The sequence below is a fragment of the Cebidichthys violaceus genome, unplaced genomic scaffold (assembly GCF_023349555.1).
Source record: "Cebidichthys violaceus isolate CVI_PGR_0920_01 unplaced genomic scaffold, fCebVio1.0.p SCAF_3, whole genome shotgun sequence".
Taxonomy (NCBI): domain Eukaryota; kingdom Metazoa; phylum Chordata; class Actinopteri; order Perciformes; family Stichaeidae; genus Cebidichthys; species Cebidichthys violaceus.
In genome coordinates, this window is record NW_027176483.1 from 390,180 (window position 1) to 407,476 (window position 17,297).

The following is a 17,297-nucleotide window of genomic DNA, read 5'->3' on the forward strand; positions in this document are numbered from 1 at the left end:
TACAATAAAACAATAGAGTCTATATAATAAAACAATAGAGTATACAATAAAACAATAGAGTCTGTATAATAAAACAATAGATTCTATACAATAAAACAATAGTCTATATAATAAAATAATAGTCTATACAATAAAACAATAGAGTCTATACAATAAAACCATATAGTCTATACAGTAAAACAATAGAGTCTATATAATAAAACAATAGTCTATACAATAAAACAATAGAGTATATATAATAAAACAATATTCTATACAATAAAACAATAGTTTATATAATAAAACAATAGTCTATACAATAAAACAATAGAGTATATATAATAAAACAATATTCTATACAATAAAACAATAGAGTATATATAATAAAACAATATTCTATACAATAAAACAATAGTCTATATAATAAAACAATAGTTTATACAATACAACAATAGTCTATACAATAAAACAATAGTCTATATAATAAAACAATAGTCTATACAATAAAACAATAGAGTCTACACAATAAAACAATAGTCTGTATAATAAAACAATATAGTCTATACAATAAAGCAATAGAGTCTATATAATAAAACAATAGTCTATACAATAAAACAATAGAGTATATATAATAAAACAATAGTCTATACAATAAAACAATAGAGTATATATAATAAAACAATAGAGTCTACAATAAAACAATAGAGTCTGTATAATAAAACAATAGATTCTATACAATAAAACAATAGTCTATATAATAAAATAATAGTCTATACAATAAAACAATAGTCTATACAATAAAACAATAGTCTATATGTTATAAATATTAAACTATTGACTTGTTTCAGCCTCTCCTCTTTCCTCTCCTCCCCTCTCTTCTCCTCTCCTCTCCCCTCTCTCCTCTCCTCCCCTCTCTTCTCCTCTCCTCTCCCCTCTCTCCTCTTCTCCTCTCTCCTCTCCTCTCCCCTCTCTTCTCCTCTCCCTCTCTCCTCTCCCCTCCTCTCTCTTCCTCTCCCTCCCTTCTCTCCTCTCCTCCTCTCCCTCCCTCCCTCCTCTCCCCTCTCCTTCCTTCTCCTCTTTCCTCTCCTCTCTCCTCTCTCCTCTCTCCTCTCCTCCCTCCTCTCCTCCCTCCTCTCTCCTCTCTCCCCTCCTCTTTCCTCCTCTCTCTCCATATTATCACATATTACACAGTGCTCACTGTTGACTCAATTTAAATCATGTTTTTAGAGTTTTTAAAATGTTTTTGTTTGTAATATGTATAATAATCATCATTTAGTTATCTCTACTGATAATTTAACGATCATAAAAACATGACGTAGATATGATAAAAACATGACGTAGATATGATGAAAACATGACGTAGATATGATAAAAACATGATGTAGATATGATAAAAACATGACGTAGATATGATGAAAACATGACGTAGATATGATGAAAACATGACGTAGATATGATAAAAACTTGACATAGATAGATAAAAACATGACGTAGATATGATAAAAAGTTTTCAAGGTGTGTATTTAAACATCATTAAACATCATCTATTACACATGAAGATAGAGAATATCTATGATCAGAATCATTATAACTGTTATAACTACTGAGTGAAGAATACTGCGGTTAAAAATAACCTGATCTGTTTAAAGTGATTCAAACCAAATGTTGTTGTACTTTAGTTCATATAGCAGTACTTTAAAATAAAAGTGAGTAATACACTACTTTTGAATTCATTATTGAACTTTGAGCATAACAATGAGATTAATCACAAAAAGATCATGCGATTAATCACGATTAAAAATTGTGATCGTTGCCCAGCACTAGTTTTTATGTGAGAACATGTATAATTAAATGTTTTATTAAATATCACTATTTTAAGCTTCGTTTTTGTTTCTTTTTCTGACTGAAGCGTTCGTCACACGTGATGTGTTCAAGGACCGGCAGAAAGACGATCATCTGACGATCATCTGACGATAATGTTGCTTCTTACAGCCTAGACTCTGCATGGCGACGGACTGGCAGCAGAGGGAGTGAGCAGCCAATCAGCACGAGGCCGGCGGCAGCATCATGGCGTCCCGTCAGAGGAACTCTGTGCGGATCCTCGCCAGCCGGGAACGAGGCTCCCAGAGCTTCGGATCCATGAGGCTCCTGCAGCTTCTGGTGGAGGAGAAGGTCCGCTGGATGAAGTGGCAGAGTCAGGTATGAAGAACATGTTCTAGTGTTCATTCATGTGTTAATATCAGAGTCAGGTATGAAGAACATGTTCTAGTGTTCATTCATGTGTTAATATCAGAGTAAGGTATGAGGAACATGTTCTAGTGTTCATTCATGTGTTAATATCAGAGTCAGGTATCAAGAACATGTTCTAGTGTTCATTCATGTGTTAATATCAGAGTCAGGTATCAAGAACATGTTCTAGTGTTCATTCATGTGTTAATATCAGAGTCAGGTATGAAGAACATGTTCTAGTGTTCATTCATGTGTTAATATCAGAGTAAGGTATGAAGAACATGTTCTAGTGTTCATTCATGTGTTAATATCAGAGTCAGGTATGAAGAACATGTTCTAGTGTTCATTCATGTGTTAATATCAGAGTAAGGTATGAAGAACAAGTTCTAGTGTTCATTCATGTGTTAATATCAGTCAGGTATGAAGAACATGTTCTAATGTTCATTCATGTGTTAATATCAGAGTCAGGTATGAAGAACATGTTCTAGTGTTCATTCATGTGTTAATATCAGTCAGATATGAAGAACATGTTCTAGTGTTAATTCATGTGTTAATATCAGAGTCAGGTATGAAGAACATGTTCTAGTGTTCATTCATGTGTTAATATCAGAGTAAGGTATGAAGAACATGTTCTAGTGTTCATTCATGTGTTAATATCAGAGTCAGGTATGAAGAACATGTTCTAGTGTTCATTCATGTGTCGATCAGAAGAAGACTTCTGGAGGCTCCTCTCAGAGTCTTCACGTTGTCCTATGATCGTTGTATTTTATCAGTCTTCATCTGGAAAACACAAAGAACATAAGATCACTTTATTAAACGAGGAAACGGTGTGAACAACCCTTTTTAAGATGTTTTTGAAGATGTGTGTAGATTATGAAAACCCCTCTAGACAGATGTTCACAACATCTGGAGGAGTATTCACTGTATCCAGTGAGTCACACCTCTGCTGGTTTACAGCTGCTGGATTAGTTTTGAACATGTGCTTCAGGGATTCCTCGTGGCTCCTCTTAACTCACGATGTGTTTGTGTCCCTGACAGAAGGTGGATCTGCCGGACAGCCCTCGCTCCACCTTCCTGTTGGCCTTCAGCCCCGACAGGTGAGATCTTCACCCACTCTCTGAAACCTGAATACCTCACAGACGTCTTTGTAAAGACAACTCTTTTTGCTCCTCACAGAACCCTGATGGCTTCCACTCACGTCAACCACAACATCTACATCACGGAGGTGAAGACTGGAAAGTGCCTACATTCCCTCGTGGGCCACCGTCGGACCCCCTGGTGTGTCACCTTTCACCCCACCATCCCCGGCCTGGTGGCCTCCGGGTGCCTTGATGGAGAAGTCCGTATCTGGGACCTTCATGTGAGTATCGAGTCTCTGGGTATCGTTGGACTGTTGGTGGTACTACTACTACTACTACTACTACTATCTGTGTCTCACTGTGGTCAAAAGATCTGAGCAAACTACAGAACTACTACAAAACAGTTATTAATAACAACGTATGGATTCAGTCAATAATAAATACAAAGCAGCTGCAGGGATTGAGAAGCACGTTTCCGTCAAACAATACGTTCGTCTCAGCCAGAAGCTGTTGAAACGCTCATTATCGTCAGATGTTCATCTCTCCGATGGTCTTTGAACACATCGTGTGTGACGGAAAGGTTCTGCAGAAAAAGAAGCCAAAACAAAAAGCTTCAAAATAAAGTACTCACTTTAACCAGATTATGTAAAAACATTAAACTGTGAACTCCTCAGTGAAACTATGACGTCATGATTGATTCATCTGAGACCAACAGTCATGTGACCAGAAACTAGAGAAACTCTGACTGAACTTCAGGATGTTAACAGTGAGCTTATAAACATGTCAATAGATTCATATTTACGGCACGTAGAGACTCCATGTTGGACCTATAGATTCTATTGTTTCTTCTTAATGATTGATGTCATCATTCTGCACTAAAGACATGTTCTAGTCCTCTCTACTTCTAGTCATCATGGTTCTGTTTCCATAGAGGAGCAGGACCTTTATTTTGAAGAGGTGTTAACACACCTACTGATTACCTGTCTGTTGTTATCTTCAGGGCGGGAGTGAGAACTGGTTCACCGAGAGCAACGTCGCCATCGCATCGCTGGCCTTCCACCCGACCGCTCAGCTGCTCCTCATCGCCACAAACAACGAGCTCCACTTCTGGGACTGGAGCAGACCAGAACCCTTCGCTGTGGTCAAGACCGGCAGCGACACCGAGAGAGTCCGGTGGGTCTGGGAGAGGGGGGGAGGGGAGAGAGAGACAAATTTCAAAATAAGATTCCAGATTATATTAAACCAAAAACAGATTTACATGAGGTGTTCTCTGAAGAGAGCATGTGTGTGTCCTCTAGAGTCTGACTCGCTGACGTGTCGGTCTCAGTTATTTCTAATGTTTCCTCTGCTGCTCTGGTGTTCCCTTCCTTTTTTTATAGGTAGGCTTTTAATGTGAAAAACACAGCAGGAAGTGTTGACTTATGTTGCCTATAGCTCGACAATATGAAAAGGTGTTTCTGTTGACAATAGAAAGTGTGAAAGTCAGAGCGGTGAGTATGAATGTGATAACTCTGTTGTGTTACAGATGTGTTCGTACTGGTCACTGTTATTTGAATATTGGTAAAAAGTGTCTTTGTCGTTTAGTCGGGGCGACTGTGGCTCAGGGGGTAAGAGGGTCGTCCGGCGGTTCGACCCTCGGCTGGTACGAGTCCTGTGTGGAAGTGTCCCTGAGCAAGACACTCGACCTCTAACCGCAGCCCACTGCTCCCAATAAGCTGGTGATGGGTTGAAAGCAGAAGCTAAATTTCCTATATGTATAAAATGTATATGACAATATAATAAATGTCTCCTTTCTTTCTTCTTCTTATTTGTACTCGTGTTCCTTCCAGGTTGGTGAGGTTTGACCCTCTTGGTCACAACCTGCTGACGGCGATAGTGAATCCGTCCAATCAGCAGGTGAGACCCGTTGTCCTGGTGTCCTGTTGTTAGTGGGCTGTTGAGCGGATTCCTCAGAGCTGCTGTTGTTGTTGTTTTCTCTCAGAACGAGGAGGACTCGGAGGTTCCCATGGACAGCGTGGAGATGCCTCACTTCCGTCAGCGCTCCTTCCTGCCTTCTCAGCCGGTCCGCCGTACGCCCATCCTCCACAACTTCCTCCACATCCTGTCGTCTCGCTCCCCGGGCGCTCAGACGGGAGGCGAGCAGCCGCGACCTGTCGGCGACAACGGGGGCAACATGGGAGAATCTCCCAGCGTGCCTCTGGCCCAGTACCCGGGCGCCGAGCGCGGGCCTCCGTTCCCGGGCTGCACTCAGCACCTGGGCATGGTTTGTCTGTGCAGCCGCTGCTCCGTCAATCGGAACCCTTCCCTGGCGGCCGACGCGACCCCGTCCGATCCCAGCAGGGGGTCGACCGACGCCCCCCAACCGTCGCCGGCTTCCACTTTCTCCTCGGCGCGTACGGAGCCCAGGCAGCCCTCGGAGCGACCCTCGGCCTTTACCTCAGTCTACTACAGCGCCGGCGCTTCTCTTAACCCCCCTGCGCCGAGCGGTGGCGCCGAGTCGCACTCCACCCCGAGACCGGGACCCGACTGGACGCGCAACCTGCTGAGTATGAGGGAAGGTGGGGTCGGTCCGGGTATGCTGCCTCCCAGAACCTCCTCGTCCTCCATCAGCCTGCTGTCGGTGCTCCGTCAGCAGGACGGCTCCTCCCACTCTCCCGTCTACACCTCCGCCTCTGAAGGACGGGGTTTCCCCCAACAAGGGGAGCCGCCCGGTAGTCGGGACTCCGCCGGCACGAGTAGCGGGCATCACCCGTTCTGGGACGGCTCTCGCGGCAACACGGCCTCGTTCCGCAACGTGCTGCAGTGCAACCTGAGCCGCTACTTCATGGAGTTCGACCGCATGCAGGACCTGGAGCCGCCTCTAGGGGGCGGCGGCATTGCGGATGGGAGTCAAGAGCAGAACCAAGAGCTGTTGAATAATAACATGGACCCAGATAGACCTGGGCCTTCCTCATCATCCTCCACCTCCTCCCCTACTATCATCCACTACCAGCCTCCTCTCCCACCTCCTCCTGCCCCACACAACCTGGAGAACAATGTTCCTCCCCCAGCCTCCCGGGGCCACCTGAACCGCTGCCGGGCCTGCCACAACCTGCTGACCTTCAACCATGACTCTCAGCGCTGGGAGCGAACCAACCAGGCCTCCTCCACCTCTGCCTCCGCTCTGGAGCCCTCTTCTTCTTCTTCCTCTTCCGCCTTTCCTTCATCTTCTTCTTCCCCTTGGCAGCCCGAGGAGAGCAGGAGGACGCTAGAAACCCCGGAGAGTAGGGCGCCCCCAGAGCCCAGCGAGCAGCCTCCTCCCCCTGGAGGTGGAGGAACTGTGGCCTTCCCGATAGCCCCGACCCCCACCCAGACTGGAGAGCAGACCGTGGGCTTGGTGTACAACCAGGACACGGCGCAGTGGGAGAGGGTGTACCGGCAGGCCGCTGCCGGCAGATCGGCGGAGCCACCGGAGGCCTTAAGCCAAGAAATGCCTGTTGACCCCCCCGATGAGGACTCCCTGAGGAGGTAGGGTCCTTGTGTCTTTCACTGGCTTTAGGTTAATCTTAGTCTTGACTTCTTTGTGTAACAGACCTGTGGAGCATATATGCTGTTGAACATCTACTTTAAGCCACACGGTAAGTTTTACTGTTAACATTTAAGTATCTCTCTTATGACGTCTGTCCTGTTTTCTTTCATCCAGGAGACTGTTGGAATCATCTCTGCTATCGTTGTCTCGCTACGACATGTCGGGGTCAAGAGACCACCCTATTTACCCTGATCCAGCCAGGTACACTTCATTTACCCTGATCCAGACAGGTACACTTCATTTACTCTGATCCAGACAGGTACACTTTCTTTACCCTGATCCAGACAGGTACACTTCCTATACCCTGATCCGGACAGGTACACTTAATTTACTCTGATCCAGACAGGTACACTTCCTTTACCCTGATCCAGACAGGTGCACGTCCTTTACCCTGATCCAGCCAGGTACACTTCATTTACCCTGATCCAGACAGGTACACTTAATTTACTCTGATCCAGACAGGTACACTTCCTTTACCCTGATCCAGACAGGTGCACGTCCTTTACCCTGATCCAGACAGGTACACTTCATTTACTCTGATCCAGACAGGTACACTTCATTTACCCTGATCCAGACAGGTACACTTCATTTACCCTGATCCAGACAGGTACACTTCATTTACTCTGATCCAGACAGGTACACTTCATTTACCCTGATCCAGACAGGTACACTTCATTTACTCTGATCCAGACAGGTACACTTCATTTACCCTGATCCAGACAGGTACACTTCATTTACTCTGATCCAGACAGGTACACTTCCTTTACTCTGATCCAGTCAGGTACACTTCATTTACTCTGATCCAGACAGGTACACTTCATTTACCCTGATCCATCCAGGTACACTTCATTTACTCTGATCCATCCAGGTACACTTCATTTACTCTGATCCAGACAGGTACACTTCATTTACTCTGATCCAGACAGGTACACTTCATTTACTCTGATCCAGACAGGTACACTTCATTTACCCTGATCCACACAGGTACACTTCATTTACTCTGATCCAGACAGGTACACTTAATTTACTCTGATCCAGACAGGTACACTTAATTTACTCTGATCCAGACAGGTACACTTCATTTACTCTGATCCAGACAGGTACACTTCCTTTACCCTGATCCAGACAGGTACACTTCCTTTACCCTGATCCAGACAGGTACACTTCCTTTACCCTGATCCAGACAGGTACACTTCATTTACTCTGATCCAGACAGGTACACTTCATTTACTCTGATCCAGACAGGTACACTTCCTTTACCCTGATCCAGACAGGTACACTTCATTTACTCTGATCCAGACAGGTACACTTCCTTTACCCTGATCCAGACAGGTACACTTCATTTACCCTGATCCAGACAGGTACACTTAATTTACCCTGATCCAGTCAGGTACACTTCATTTACCCTGATCCAGTCAGGTACACTTCATTTACCCTGATCCAGACAGGTACACTTCATTTACCCTGATCCAGACAGGTACACTTCCTTTACTCTGATCCAGACAGGTACACTTCATTTACCCTGATCCATCCAGGTACACTTCATTTACTCTGATCCATCCAGGTACACTTCATTTACTCTGATCCAGACAGGTACACTTCATTTACTCTGATCCAGACAGGTACACTTCATTTACTCTGATCCAGACAGGTACACTTCATTTACCCTGATCCAGACAGGTACACTTCATTTACTCTGATCCAGACAGGTACACTTAATTTACTCTGATCCAGACAGGTACACTTAATTTACTCTGATCCAGACAGGTACACTTAATTTACTCTGATCCAGACAGGTACACTTCCTTTACCCTGATCCAGACAGGTACACTTCCTTTACCCTGATCCAGACAGGTACACTTCCTTTACCCTGATCCATCCAGGTACACTTCATTTACCCTGATCCAGACAGGTACACTTCATTTACTCTGATCCAGACAGGTACACTTCATTTACTCTGATCCAGACAGGTACACTTCATTTACTCTGATCCAGACAGGTACACTTCATTTACTCTGATCCAGACAGGTACACTTCATTTACCCTGATCCAGACAGGTACACTTCCTTTACCCTGATCCAGACAGGTACACTTAATTTACTCTGATCCAGACAGGTACACTTCCTTTACCCTGATCCAGACAAGTACACTTCATTTACCCTGATCCAGACAAGTACACTTCATTTACCCTGATCCAGACAGGTACACTTCCTTTACCCTGATCCAGACAGGTACACTTCCTTTACCCTGATCCAGACAGGTACACTTCCTTTACCCTGACCCTCTCTGCTGTGTCCAGACTCTCTCCAGCTGCGTACTACGCTCAGAGGATGATCCAGTACCTGTCGAGGAGGGACAGTATTCGTCAGCGTTCTCTTCGCTACCAGCAGAACCGCCTTCGGGCGATGTCGTCTTCCTCCGACGGTCCTGCCAGTAACCCGTCCGGCTCCATGGACAACAGTGACGTGGACTTTGAGGAGCTGGAGTGAGTCTTAACATGGGTTAAACTAGACTTTCTGAAGACTTCCTCATCAAGATGCATGATTAGAATATGTAGTTCCAGTAACCTGAAGATCTCTGAACGCAGATGAAGAAGAAGCTTGTAACTCGTCAACATGTCTCTAGTTGTATTGTCTTGTAGTAAACAAACTGTCTCCTGTCCTTCTTCCTGTGTCTTCTTCTCCTTCCAGTGATAACGGAGACCGAGCGAGACACAGGACGACCCGTAACGCCAGGATGTCTGCTCCCTCTCTGGGTCGCTTTGTCCCGCGGTGAGACGCTCTAGTCTAGCATTACCACTGTGACTACCATGACCTTCATGTTTTAGTGTTAATGTTTCCAGTGTTTATACACTGATAAAACATAGTTATGAATATTATATTCCATCGCTGCCAGTGAACTCCCATCAGTGTGACACGCTGTCCCTTTAACTCTTTAACCCTTTAACCCTTTAACCCTTTGGTCCTCCAGCCGGTTCCTCCTCCCTGAGTACCTGCCCTACGCCGGGATCTTCCATGAGAGAGGGCAGCCCGGCCTGGCAACACACTCGTCTGTCAACAGAGTGCTCGCTGGTAAACACACACAAGTCAGAGCTTCACGTGTTAGAGCTGCATTCTCTCGTGAATGCAGCTCTAGAGCATTCACTAGAGCACCCTGGTGGCTCTAGTGACCACCAGGGGGCGACTCCTCTGGTTGTATAGAAGTCTAGTCTAAAATGACTCTACTTCTCTCTTGATTTATTCCCTCAGTAAACATTGTAAACATGAGTTTATGGTCTCAATCTCTAGTTTACAGTCTTCTTCAATACAGCATGATGTTCATTTAGTACATTATGCTCCATTTAGAGTCAAACAGACCATAAAGAGGGGATGCTTTAGGGGCGGGGTTACACACTGATTGACAGGTCTCTACGTCACTCCTCCTCAGTCCAGTTATGGTCACTTCCTGTTGAAAAACAAGATGGCGACCCCAATGAGCCTCCCAGTGTTCAACGTGGACTGTTGTTCTTTCAGGTGCGTCGATCGGGGACGGTCAGTCTGCGGTTGCTAGCAACATCGCTAACACCACCTACCGTCTGCAGTGGTGGGACTTCACCAAGTTTGATCTGCCGGAGATCAGCAACGGTACGAATCCCCACAATGCACTTCTTCACTTTGTCCACTTAGACCTGATGCAGCTTCACTCGCATCAACTTAGGGTTAGCGGTTAGCGGTTAGCCACTGAAGTTACTCAGTTTTAAATCCTATTCATGTCCATTTGTTCTTAACTTAGAGGCAGCAGTGTGGTCTAGAAACAGGAAGTGTTAGTAATGTACAGTAGAGTGAATTACAGGTTTACAGGATGTTCAACAACACGTTTAATACTCGACGTGTTTCTCTACAGGGTTTGTATGAAGCAGGTAAAGTAGTTTATGAATATGAGATATGAGTTTACTGATGGTAACCATCCCTCCTCTGTAGTGGAGGTTAGTTCATGGTGTTAGAGGAGACCTCTCACATCTGGTCAACATCTGTAACATGTTGGTCTCCATCTCTGCCTCCTACTGGATGATGAAGATGAAGATGATGAAGTTGTTTATTCGTCTCCTCTGCAGCGTCGGTCAACGTTCTGGTGCCAAACTGTAAAATCTACAACGACGCCAGTTGCGACATCTCTGCGGACGGCCAGCTGCTGGCGGTCTTCATTCCCAGCAGCCAGCGGGGTTTCCCAGACGAGGGCATCCTGGCCATCTACTCTCTGGCTCCTCACAACTTGGGAGAGATGCTCTACACCAAGAGATTCGGTAGGCAGCCCGATCACATACAGCGTGGTGACCGGTTATCAGACGATGCCTCTCGTGTCAGAGGACGGGAGTGACTCCTTTGTCTTCTTCCCGGTGGACAGGTCCCAATGCTATCTCCGTTAGCTTGTCTCCGATGGGATGCTACGTGATGGTGGGTCTGGCCTCTCGCAGGATCCTGCTGCATCCCACCACCGACCACATGGTGGCGCAAGTCTTCCGCCTGCAGCAGCCTCACGGAGGAGAGACCTCCATCAGGGTGAGACGGGTTTACAATGCCAGACAGTACTACTGAGTACTACTGAGTACTACTGAGTACTACTGAGCACTACTGAGCACTTCTACTACTATGTGTACTGAACACCTTCAGTACACGTTTCAAGTCTTGATGTCCATTTAGAGTCAAACAGACCCTAACCCAGGGGACGCTTCAACAGTCGGGTTAATGTAACATCTGTGTCCGTGTGATCCAGATGGTGTTCAACGTGGTCTACCCCATGGCTCCGGACCAGAGGCGCCACGTCAGCATCAACTCGGCCCGCTGGCTGCCGGACCCGGGGATGGGTCTGGCTTATGGGACCAACAAGGGGGACCTGGTCATCTGCAGACCTGTGTGAGTCCTCTTTAGTCCTGATATTATATATGTGTGTGTGTGTGTGTGTGTGTGTGTGTGTGTGTGTGTGTGTGTGTGTGTGTGTGTGTGTGTGTATATATAAAAAATATACACCATGAATATCCTGATTGTGTTGATCGCGTCTCTTCGTCTCTCTGACACTAACTGAAGGAAGAAGCTCTTGATTAGGAGTAGACGTGTGTTCTGTCGGGTTTCCCTTCTCCTCCTCTGATCACATTATCTTAATGGTGGATGTGAACAGGAAGGAGCTGATTGGAGGAGGAGGAGGAGGAGGAGGTCAATTAGTGCTTGTTAACAAGCTCGTGGTCTCTGTGATTCCACGAAGACGATGTCCCTCCTCTGTTTATCGCTTCCTGAGTGGATTAATAACTGTGTGTGTGTGCATGTGTGTGTGTTCAGGTTCTACCGTAGTGACGGTGAGAGCCCGGCGGAGTCGAGCAGCGAGCCTTTGTTCTCCGTCAACAACAGTGGAACCAGCCGGACCCGAGGTTCTGAGAGACCAGGGTGAGGACATGTGGACTCGACCCTGAAGCTGCGGCGTGACGCTGCGGCGTGAAGCTGCGGCGTGAAGCTGCTGCTGCGGCGTGACGCTGCTGCTGCGGCGTGACGCTGCTGCGGCGTGACGCTGCTGCGCTGCTGCGGCGCGACGCTGCTGCGGCCAATCAGTGTTGAGATGTTGCTGTCAGCAGTGACGTCATCATTACTGTTGTTCTGCGCTGAAGACAGAGACATGTTCACGTTCTGCTCACCACGGTTCTGAGTGGTTCTCTCCACTGACTCTTCTGTGATCGTCTCTCTTCTTTTTTCAGTCCGAACCGCTCCGGCTGGAGGCTGGACCGAGACATGGGTTTGATGAACGCTATTGGTCTCCAGCCCCGACACCCCGCCCCCTCAGTGACATCACAGGGAACCCAGACGCCAATCATCCAGCTGCAGAACGCAGAGACCCAAACGGAGAGGGACCTGGAGCCCAGCGCCCCCCCCCCTCCTCCTGCAGCCAGTACTGAACCTCTTTAACACTCACTACTCTATGACATCACTAGTACTTCATGAATCACAGTACTCTATGACATCACCAGAGTCACGTTACACACAAGTACTTCATGAATCCATGTTTAGAGTTATTCGATTATTGTATCTAATAGAAGTATTAATAATGTATTCTACATACATTATGTATTACATCTATCTATAGAAATAGTGCAACACAGTTTCACACCAGCTGAACAACACAAGTAACATGTTGTAGAAGTATTCATTATGTATTTATTTTAGGGTTATTTGTACTACGATGTGTGAAATAAAGTCTCTTAATTTGTGACCGTGAACTCTTTAAACTGCTTCTTTTGACTCTTCATGAATAGTTAAAGGCTTGATTTACATTATCATGAACCAAACTATGAATGAATCAACCGAGGACATGTATGTATGTATGTATGTATGTATGTATGTGTGTATGTGTGTGTGTGTGTGTGTATATGTATATATATATATATATATATATATATATATATATATATATGTATGTATGTATGTATGTATGTATATATGTGTGTGTGTGTGTGAGAGAGTAATCACAGTAGTGAGGTCAGAGGATGATTAAGACGTTTTGGGAGGTTTCCTGTTGTAACGTCCGTCTCTCCTCAGACGTTCCTCCTGAGACTCCGTCCACCAGCCGAGCAGCTTCAGGACAACCGGAGGCTCCGAGTGAAGCAGCTTCAGTGGAGACCGACCCGTCCATCGCTGGTACTGTGCTATGTACTGTGTGTGAGGGAGGGTACTGGAGTATGACACTGTAGTACTGTAGTATGACGCTGTAGTACTGTACTACTGTAGTATGACGCTGTATATGCTGTAGTACTGTAGTACTGTAGTGTGACGCTGTAGTACTGTAGTATGACGCTGTAGTATGACGCTGTAGTACTGTAGTGTGACGCTGTAGTGCTGTAGTACTGTAGTGTGACGCTGTAGTACTGTAGTGTGACGCTGTAGTATGACGCTGTAGTACTGTAGTGTGACACTGTAGTACTGTAGTGTGACGCTGTAGTACTGTAGTGTGACGCTGTAGTATGACGCTGTAGTACTGTAGTGTGACGCTGTAGTACTGTAGTGTGACGCTGTAGTATGACGCTGTAGTACTGTAGTACTGTAGTGTGACGCTGTAGTACTGTAGTGTGACACTGTAGTATGATGCTGTAGTACTGTAGTGTGACGCTGTAGTACTGTAGTGTGACGCTGTAGTACTGTAGTATGACTCTGTAGTACTGTAGTGTGGCGCTGTAGTACTGTAGTGTGATGCTGTAGTACTGTAGTGTGACGCTGTAGTATGACGCTGTAGTACTGTAGTGTGACGCTGTAGTACTGTAGTGTGACACTGTAGTATGACGCTGTAGTACTGTAGTGTGACGCTGTAGTATGACGCTGTAGTACTGTAGTGTGACGCTGTAGTACTGTAGTGTGACGCTGTAGTATGACGCTGTAGTACTGTAGTATGACGCTGTAGTACTGTAGTGTGACACTGTAGTATGACGCTGTAGTACTGTAGTGTGACGCTGTAGTATGACGCTGTAGTACTGTAGTGTGACGCTGTAGTACTGTAGTGTGACGCTGTAGTACTGTAGTGTGACGCTGTAGTATGACGCTGTAGTACTGTAGTGTGACGCTGTAGTACTGTAGTATGATGCTGTAGTACTGTAGTGTGACGCTGTAGTACTGTAGTGTGACGCTGTATTACTGTAGTGTGACGCTGTAGTACTGTAGTGTGATGCTGTAGTACTGTAGTGTGACGCTGTAGTACTGTAGTATGACGCTGTAGTACTGTAGTGTGACGCTGTAGTACTGTAGTACTGTAGTGTGACGCTGTAGTACTGTAGTGTGACGCTGTAGTACTGTAGTATGACGCTGTAGTATGACGCTGTTGTAACGTTGGATCCTCTCCTTCCTCCAGCAGAGTCTCCAGACTTCGGTTCTGGTGAAGACGCTCTGGCTCGAATCCGCCGTCTGATCGCTGAGGGCGGGATGACGGCGGTGGTCCAGAGGGAGCAGAGCACCACCATGGCGTCTATGGGCGGCTTCGGCAACAACATCATCGTCAGCCACCGCATCCACCGCGGCTCCCAGACGGCCGTGGGGGCATCCAGGCCGGTGGCGGACCCCTCCGCCTCGGGGCCTCTCCTCACCATCGCTCAGACCTACGCCTCCCCCCAGGCTCCAGCCCCGTGGGCCCACCAGCCCTCCGCCCCCCCCATGGACGACGACTCCCTGCCGGGCCCCTCCTCTTCCTCCTCCTCCTCCCACGGTTACCCCGGGGACCCGTACAGCAGGTAGTCCTCCTATTGGTCGAGAGAAGCAGAGCGCTGCTCCTCGAAGCCTTATCTCTCAAAAGAAATGGGTGCTGCTTTGACTCTAAATGGAGTCTCCCGCCTGGAACAGAAGGGACTCGCCCCCCCAGCCCCCCACCTGAAGCTGAACCGCGATCATTCCTCCACCAGAAAGGGCTTCTACTTGAACGGAGGCTCAGTTAGCTGAGCTCCTCTCTGCCCGAATCTCTCCAAGTATCAGCATGATGGAGGACGAGGTCATCAAAGTGCCATGTCTATGGGGTGGGGGGGTCTTTACACACACACATTTACTCCAACGTTCTGCATTCGGTGCCATGTTATGTTGACATTTGATGTGAAATAGTGCGTGATTGAAGTGTTTCAAAAAGTGAATTCAGCACTACTTTTATTTTGAAGCCTGTTTTTGTACTGTGTGTAATTATGATGTTTGAAAAGAAGAGATGGAGGCGGGACTCTATTAAGACTCTATCATGACTCTGAATCTTGACTCTGAATCTTGACTCTGAATCTTGACTCTGAATCTTGACTCTGAATCCTGACTCTGAATCCTGACTCAGGTTCCTGGTCGTTGACTGAACTGAGTGAACTGAATCTACTGCATGTCTTTTTCTAAAATGCTGTAGTTCATAAAAACGAAAACGTCAAACTTTTTTTTTTTTTTTTTTTTTTTTTAAAATGGCTGAAGAGATGAACATTTCCCCCCCCCCCCCTAAAGACAAACACCAACCCTGTTGCACTAGTGTGTGTGTGTGTGTGTGTGTGTGTGTGTGTGTGTGTGTGTGTGTGTGTGTGTGTGTGTGTGTGTGTGTGTGTGTGTGTGTGCAGGAAGTTCATCATCCTCTGTGTGAGCAGCTAAAGATCTTCGACGTTCAGAGAAAAGCTCAAAACTTTACCAGAAAATAACTTGATATTCTTCACGAGACTAAAGCTTAGAAACAGTGTGTGTGTGTGTGTGTTGGGGGGGGGGGGGGGGGGGGGAGAAACCACGTGGCTTTTTTAACCTGTATTTGTAAATTGTCGGCAAAATGTAAAATATAAGTGTGGAAGTGAACTCTGCTCACAGACAAGTGTTTGTGGATTAAAGATGGCCACTGTAAACGTGTGCGTGTGTGTGTGTGTGTGTGTGTGTGTGTGTGTGTGTGTGTGTGCGCGCGCGCTGGCGTGTAGTAGTGTGGGGGGGGCGTTAACAGGGAACCGGCCAATCAGAGAATAGCTCTAGGTCAGGTGACTGTTTCTCTCTCTGATCTCCAGCTGCTATCACAATATATAGTGACGAGTCCTTCAATAACAGACGCTGGTGGTTCCTCCAGAACCAGGACCTCAGTCATGGTTTTAGGGTCCTGTGGTGGAAAAGGCCTCTGAATGGTGTCCCCACACTAAGCCCCGCCCCCTCCTGACTCCACCCACCTCACTTCAGACTCCTGCAGCAGTCTCACACATGTGTACACACACACACACACACACACACACACACAGAGCTGCAGTGTGTGTGTGTATGGATGGGGGGGGGGGTGAACCGATCACTGGCGGATCAACAATCAATAATTCATTATTCAGTTAAACAGATTCAATAAAGAAGTGAAAGATATTGATCCATGCAATATGTATATTACAATATATAAGTATGAACTATATTTTATTCATGAGTTTAATACATTAATAAAATTAAAACAGCTGATTCTCTCAAACTGTTCTGGTCCTCTGTAGACCACAATGTGAAGTGGACTGTTCTGGTCCTCTGAACGACTCGTTTTACAACGTTCACATTATTTTGTCCACCGTCTCTGCATTGACTGTTGATAAAGTTTGTACAAAGACCTGAACTTTGTTTTACTACGATCCTGAGTGAACTTCATATGTCCCACTTTATGAACGGGGTTTGAACACAACATCTTCACCTCTGATGAAGAAGACGGGTCTGGTCTGAGGTCTGGTCTGAGGTCTGGTCAGCAGGTGGAGCGTTCACTGTCTCTCTCTCGCTTTTGCTCTCGCTCTCTCACTCACCCTCTCTCACTCTCGCTCTCTCGCCCTCTCTCTCTCTCTCTAACTGTCTCTCTCGCTCTCTCACTCACCCTTTTGCTCTCTCGCTCTCTCTCTCACTCTCTTGTTGTCTCTCGCTCTCTCTCTCGCTTTCGCGCTCTCTCTCTTTCTCACTGTCTCTCTCTCACTCTCGCTCTCTCTCACTGTC

General features: G+C 46.3%; 1 protein-coding gene across 3 annotated transcripts in view; it reads left to right on the forward strand.

Moving 5' to 3' along the window:
• ambra1b (autophagy/beclin-1 regulator 1b) overlaps positions 1-16,207 on the forward strand; it is a 20,636-nt gene extending 4,429 nt beyond the window's left edge. Inside the window, exons 2-19 of one of the 3 annotated variants that reach the window (XM_068722891.1) lie at positions 1,889-2,178; positions 3,247-3,305; positions 3,385-3,568; positions 4,288-4,460; positions 5,117-5,183; positions 5,269-6,794; positions 6,970-7,056; positions 9,155-9,340; positions 9,546-9,626; positions 9,826-9,926; positions 10,368-10,478; positions 10,949-11,137; positions 11,239-11,393; positions 11,608-11,747; positions 12,168-12,272; positions 12,578-12,768; positions 13,416-13,514; positions 14,716-16,207. In XM_068722891.1, the coding sequence (XP_068578992.1) occupies positions 2,047-2,178; positions 3,247-3,305; positions 3,385-3,568; positions 4,288-4,460; positions 5,117-5,183; positions 5,269-6,794; positions 6,970-7,056; positions 9,155-9,340; positions 9,546-9,626; positions 9,826-9,926; positions 10,368-10,478; positions 10,949-11,137; positions 11,239-11,393; positions 11,608-11,747; positions 12,168-12,272; positions 12,578-12,768; positions 13,416-13,514; positions 14,716-15,095 (3,966 nt within the window). In that variant the 5' untranslated portion in view covers positions 1,889-2,046 and the 3' untranslated portion in view covers positions 15,096-16,207. The remainder of the gene's footprint in view (positions 1-1,888; positions 2,179-3,246; positions 3,306-3,384; positions 3,569-4,287; positions 4,461-5,116; positions 5,184-5,268; positions 6,795-6,969; positions 7,057-9,154; positions 9,341-9,545; positions 9,627-9,825; positions 9,927-10,367; positions 10,479-10,948; positions 11,138-11,238; positions 11,394-11,607; positions 11,748-12,167; positions 12,273-12,577; positions 12,769-13,415; positions 13,515-14,715) is intronic. The other 2 variants (XM_068722890.1, XM_068722892.1) reach the window with 2 other exon arrangements.
• Positions 16,208-17,297: the final 1,090 nt, after the last annotated feature.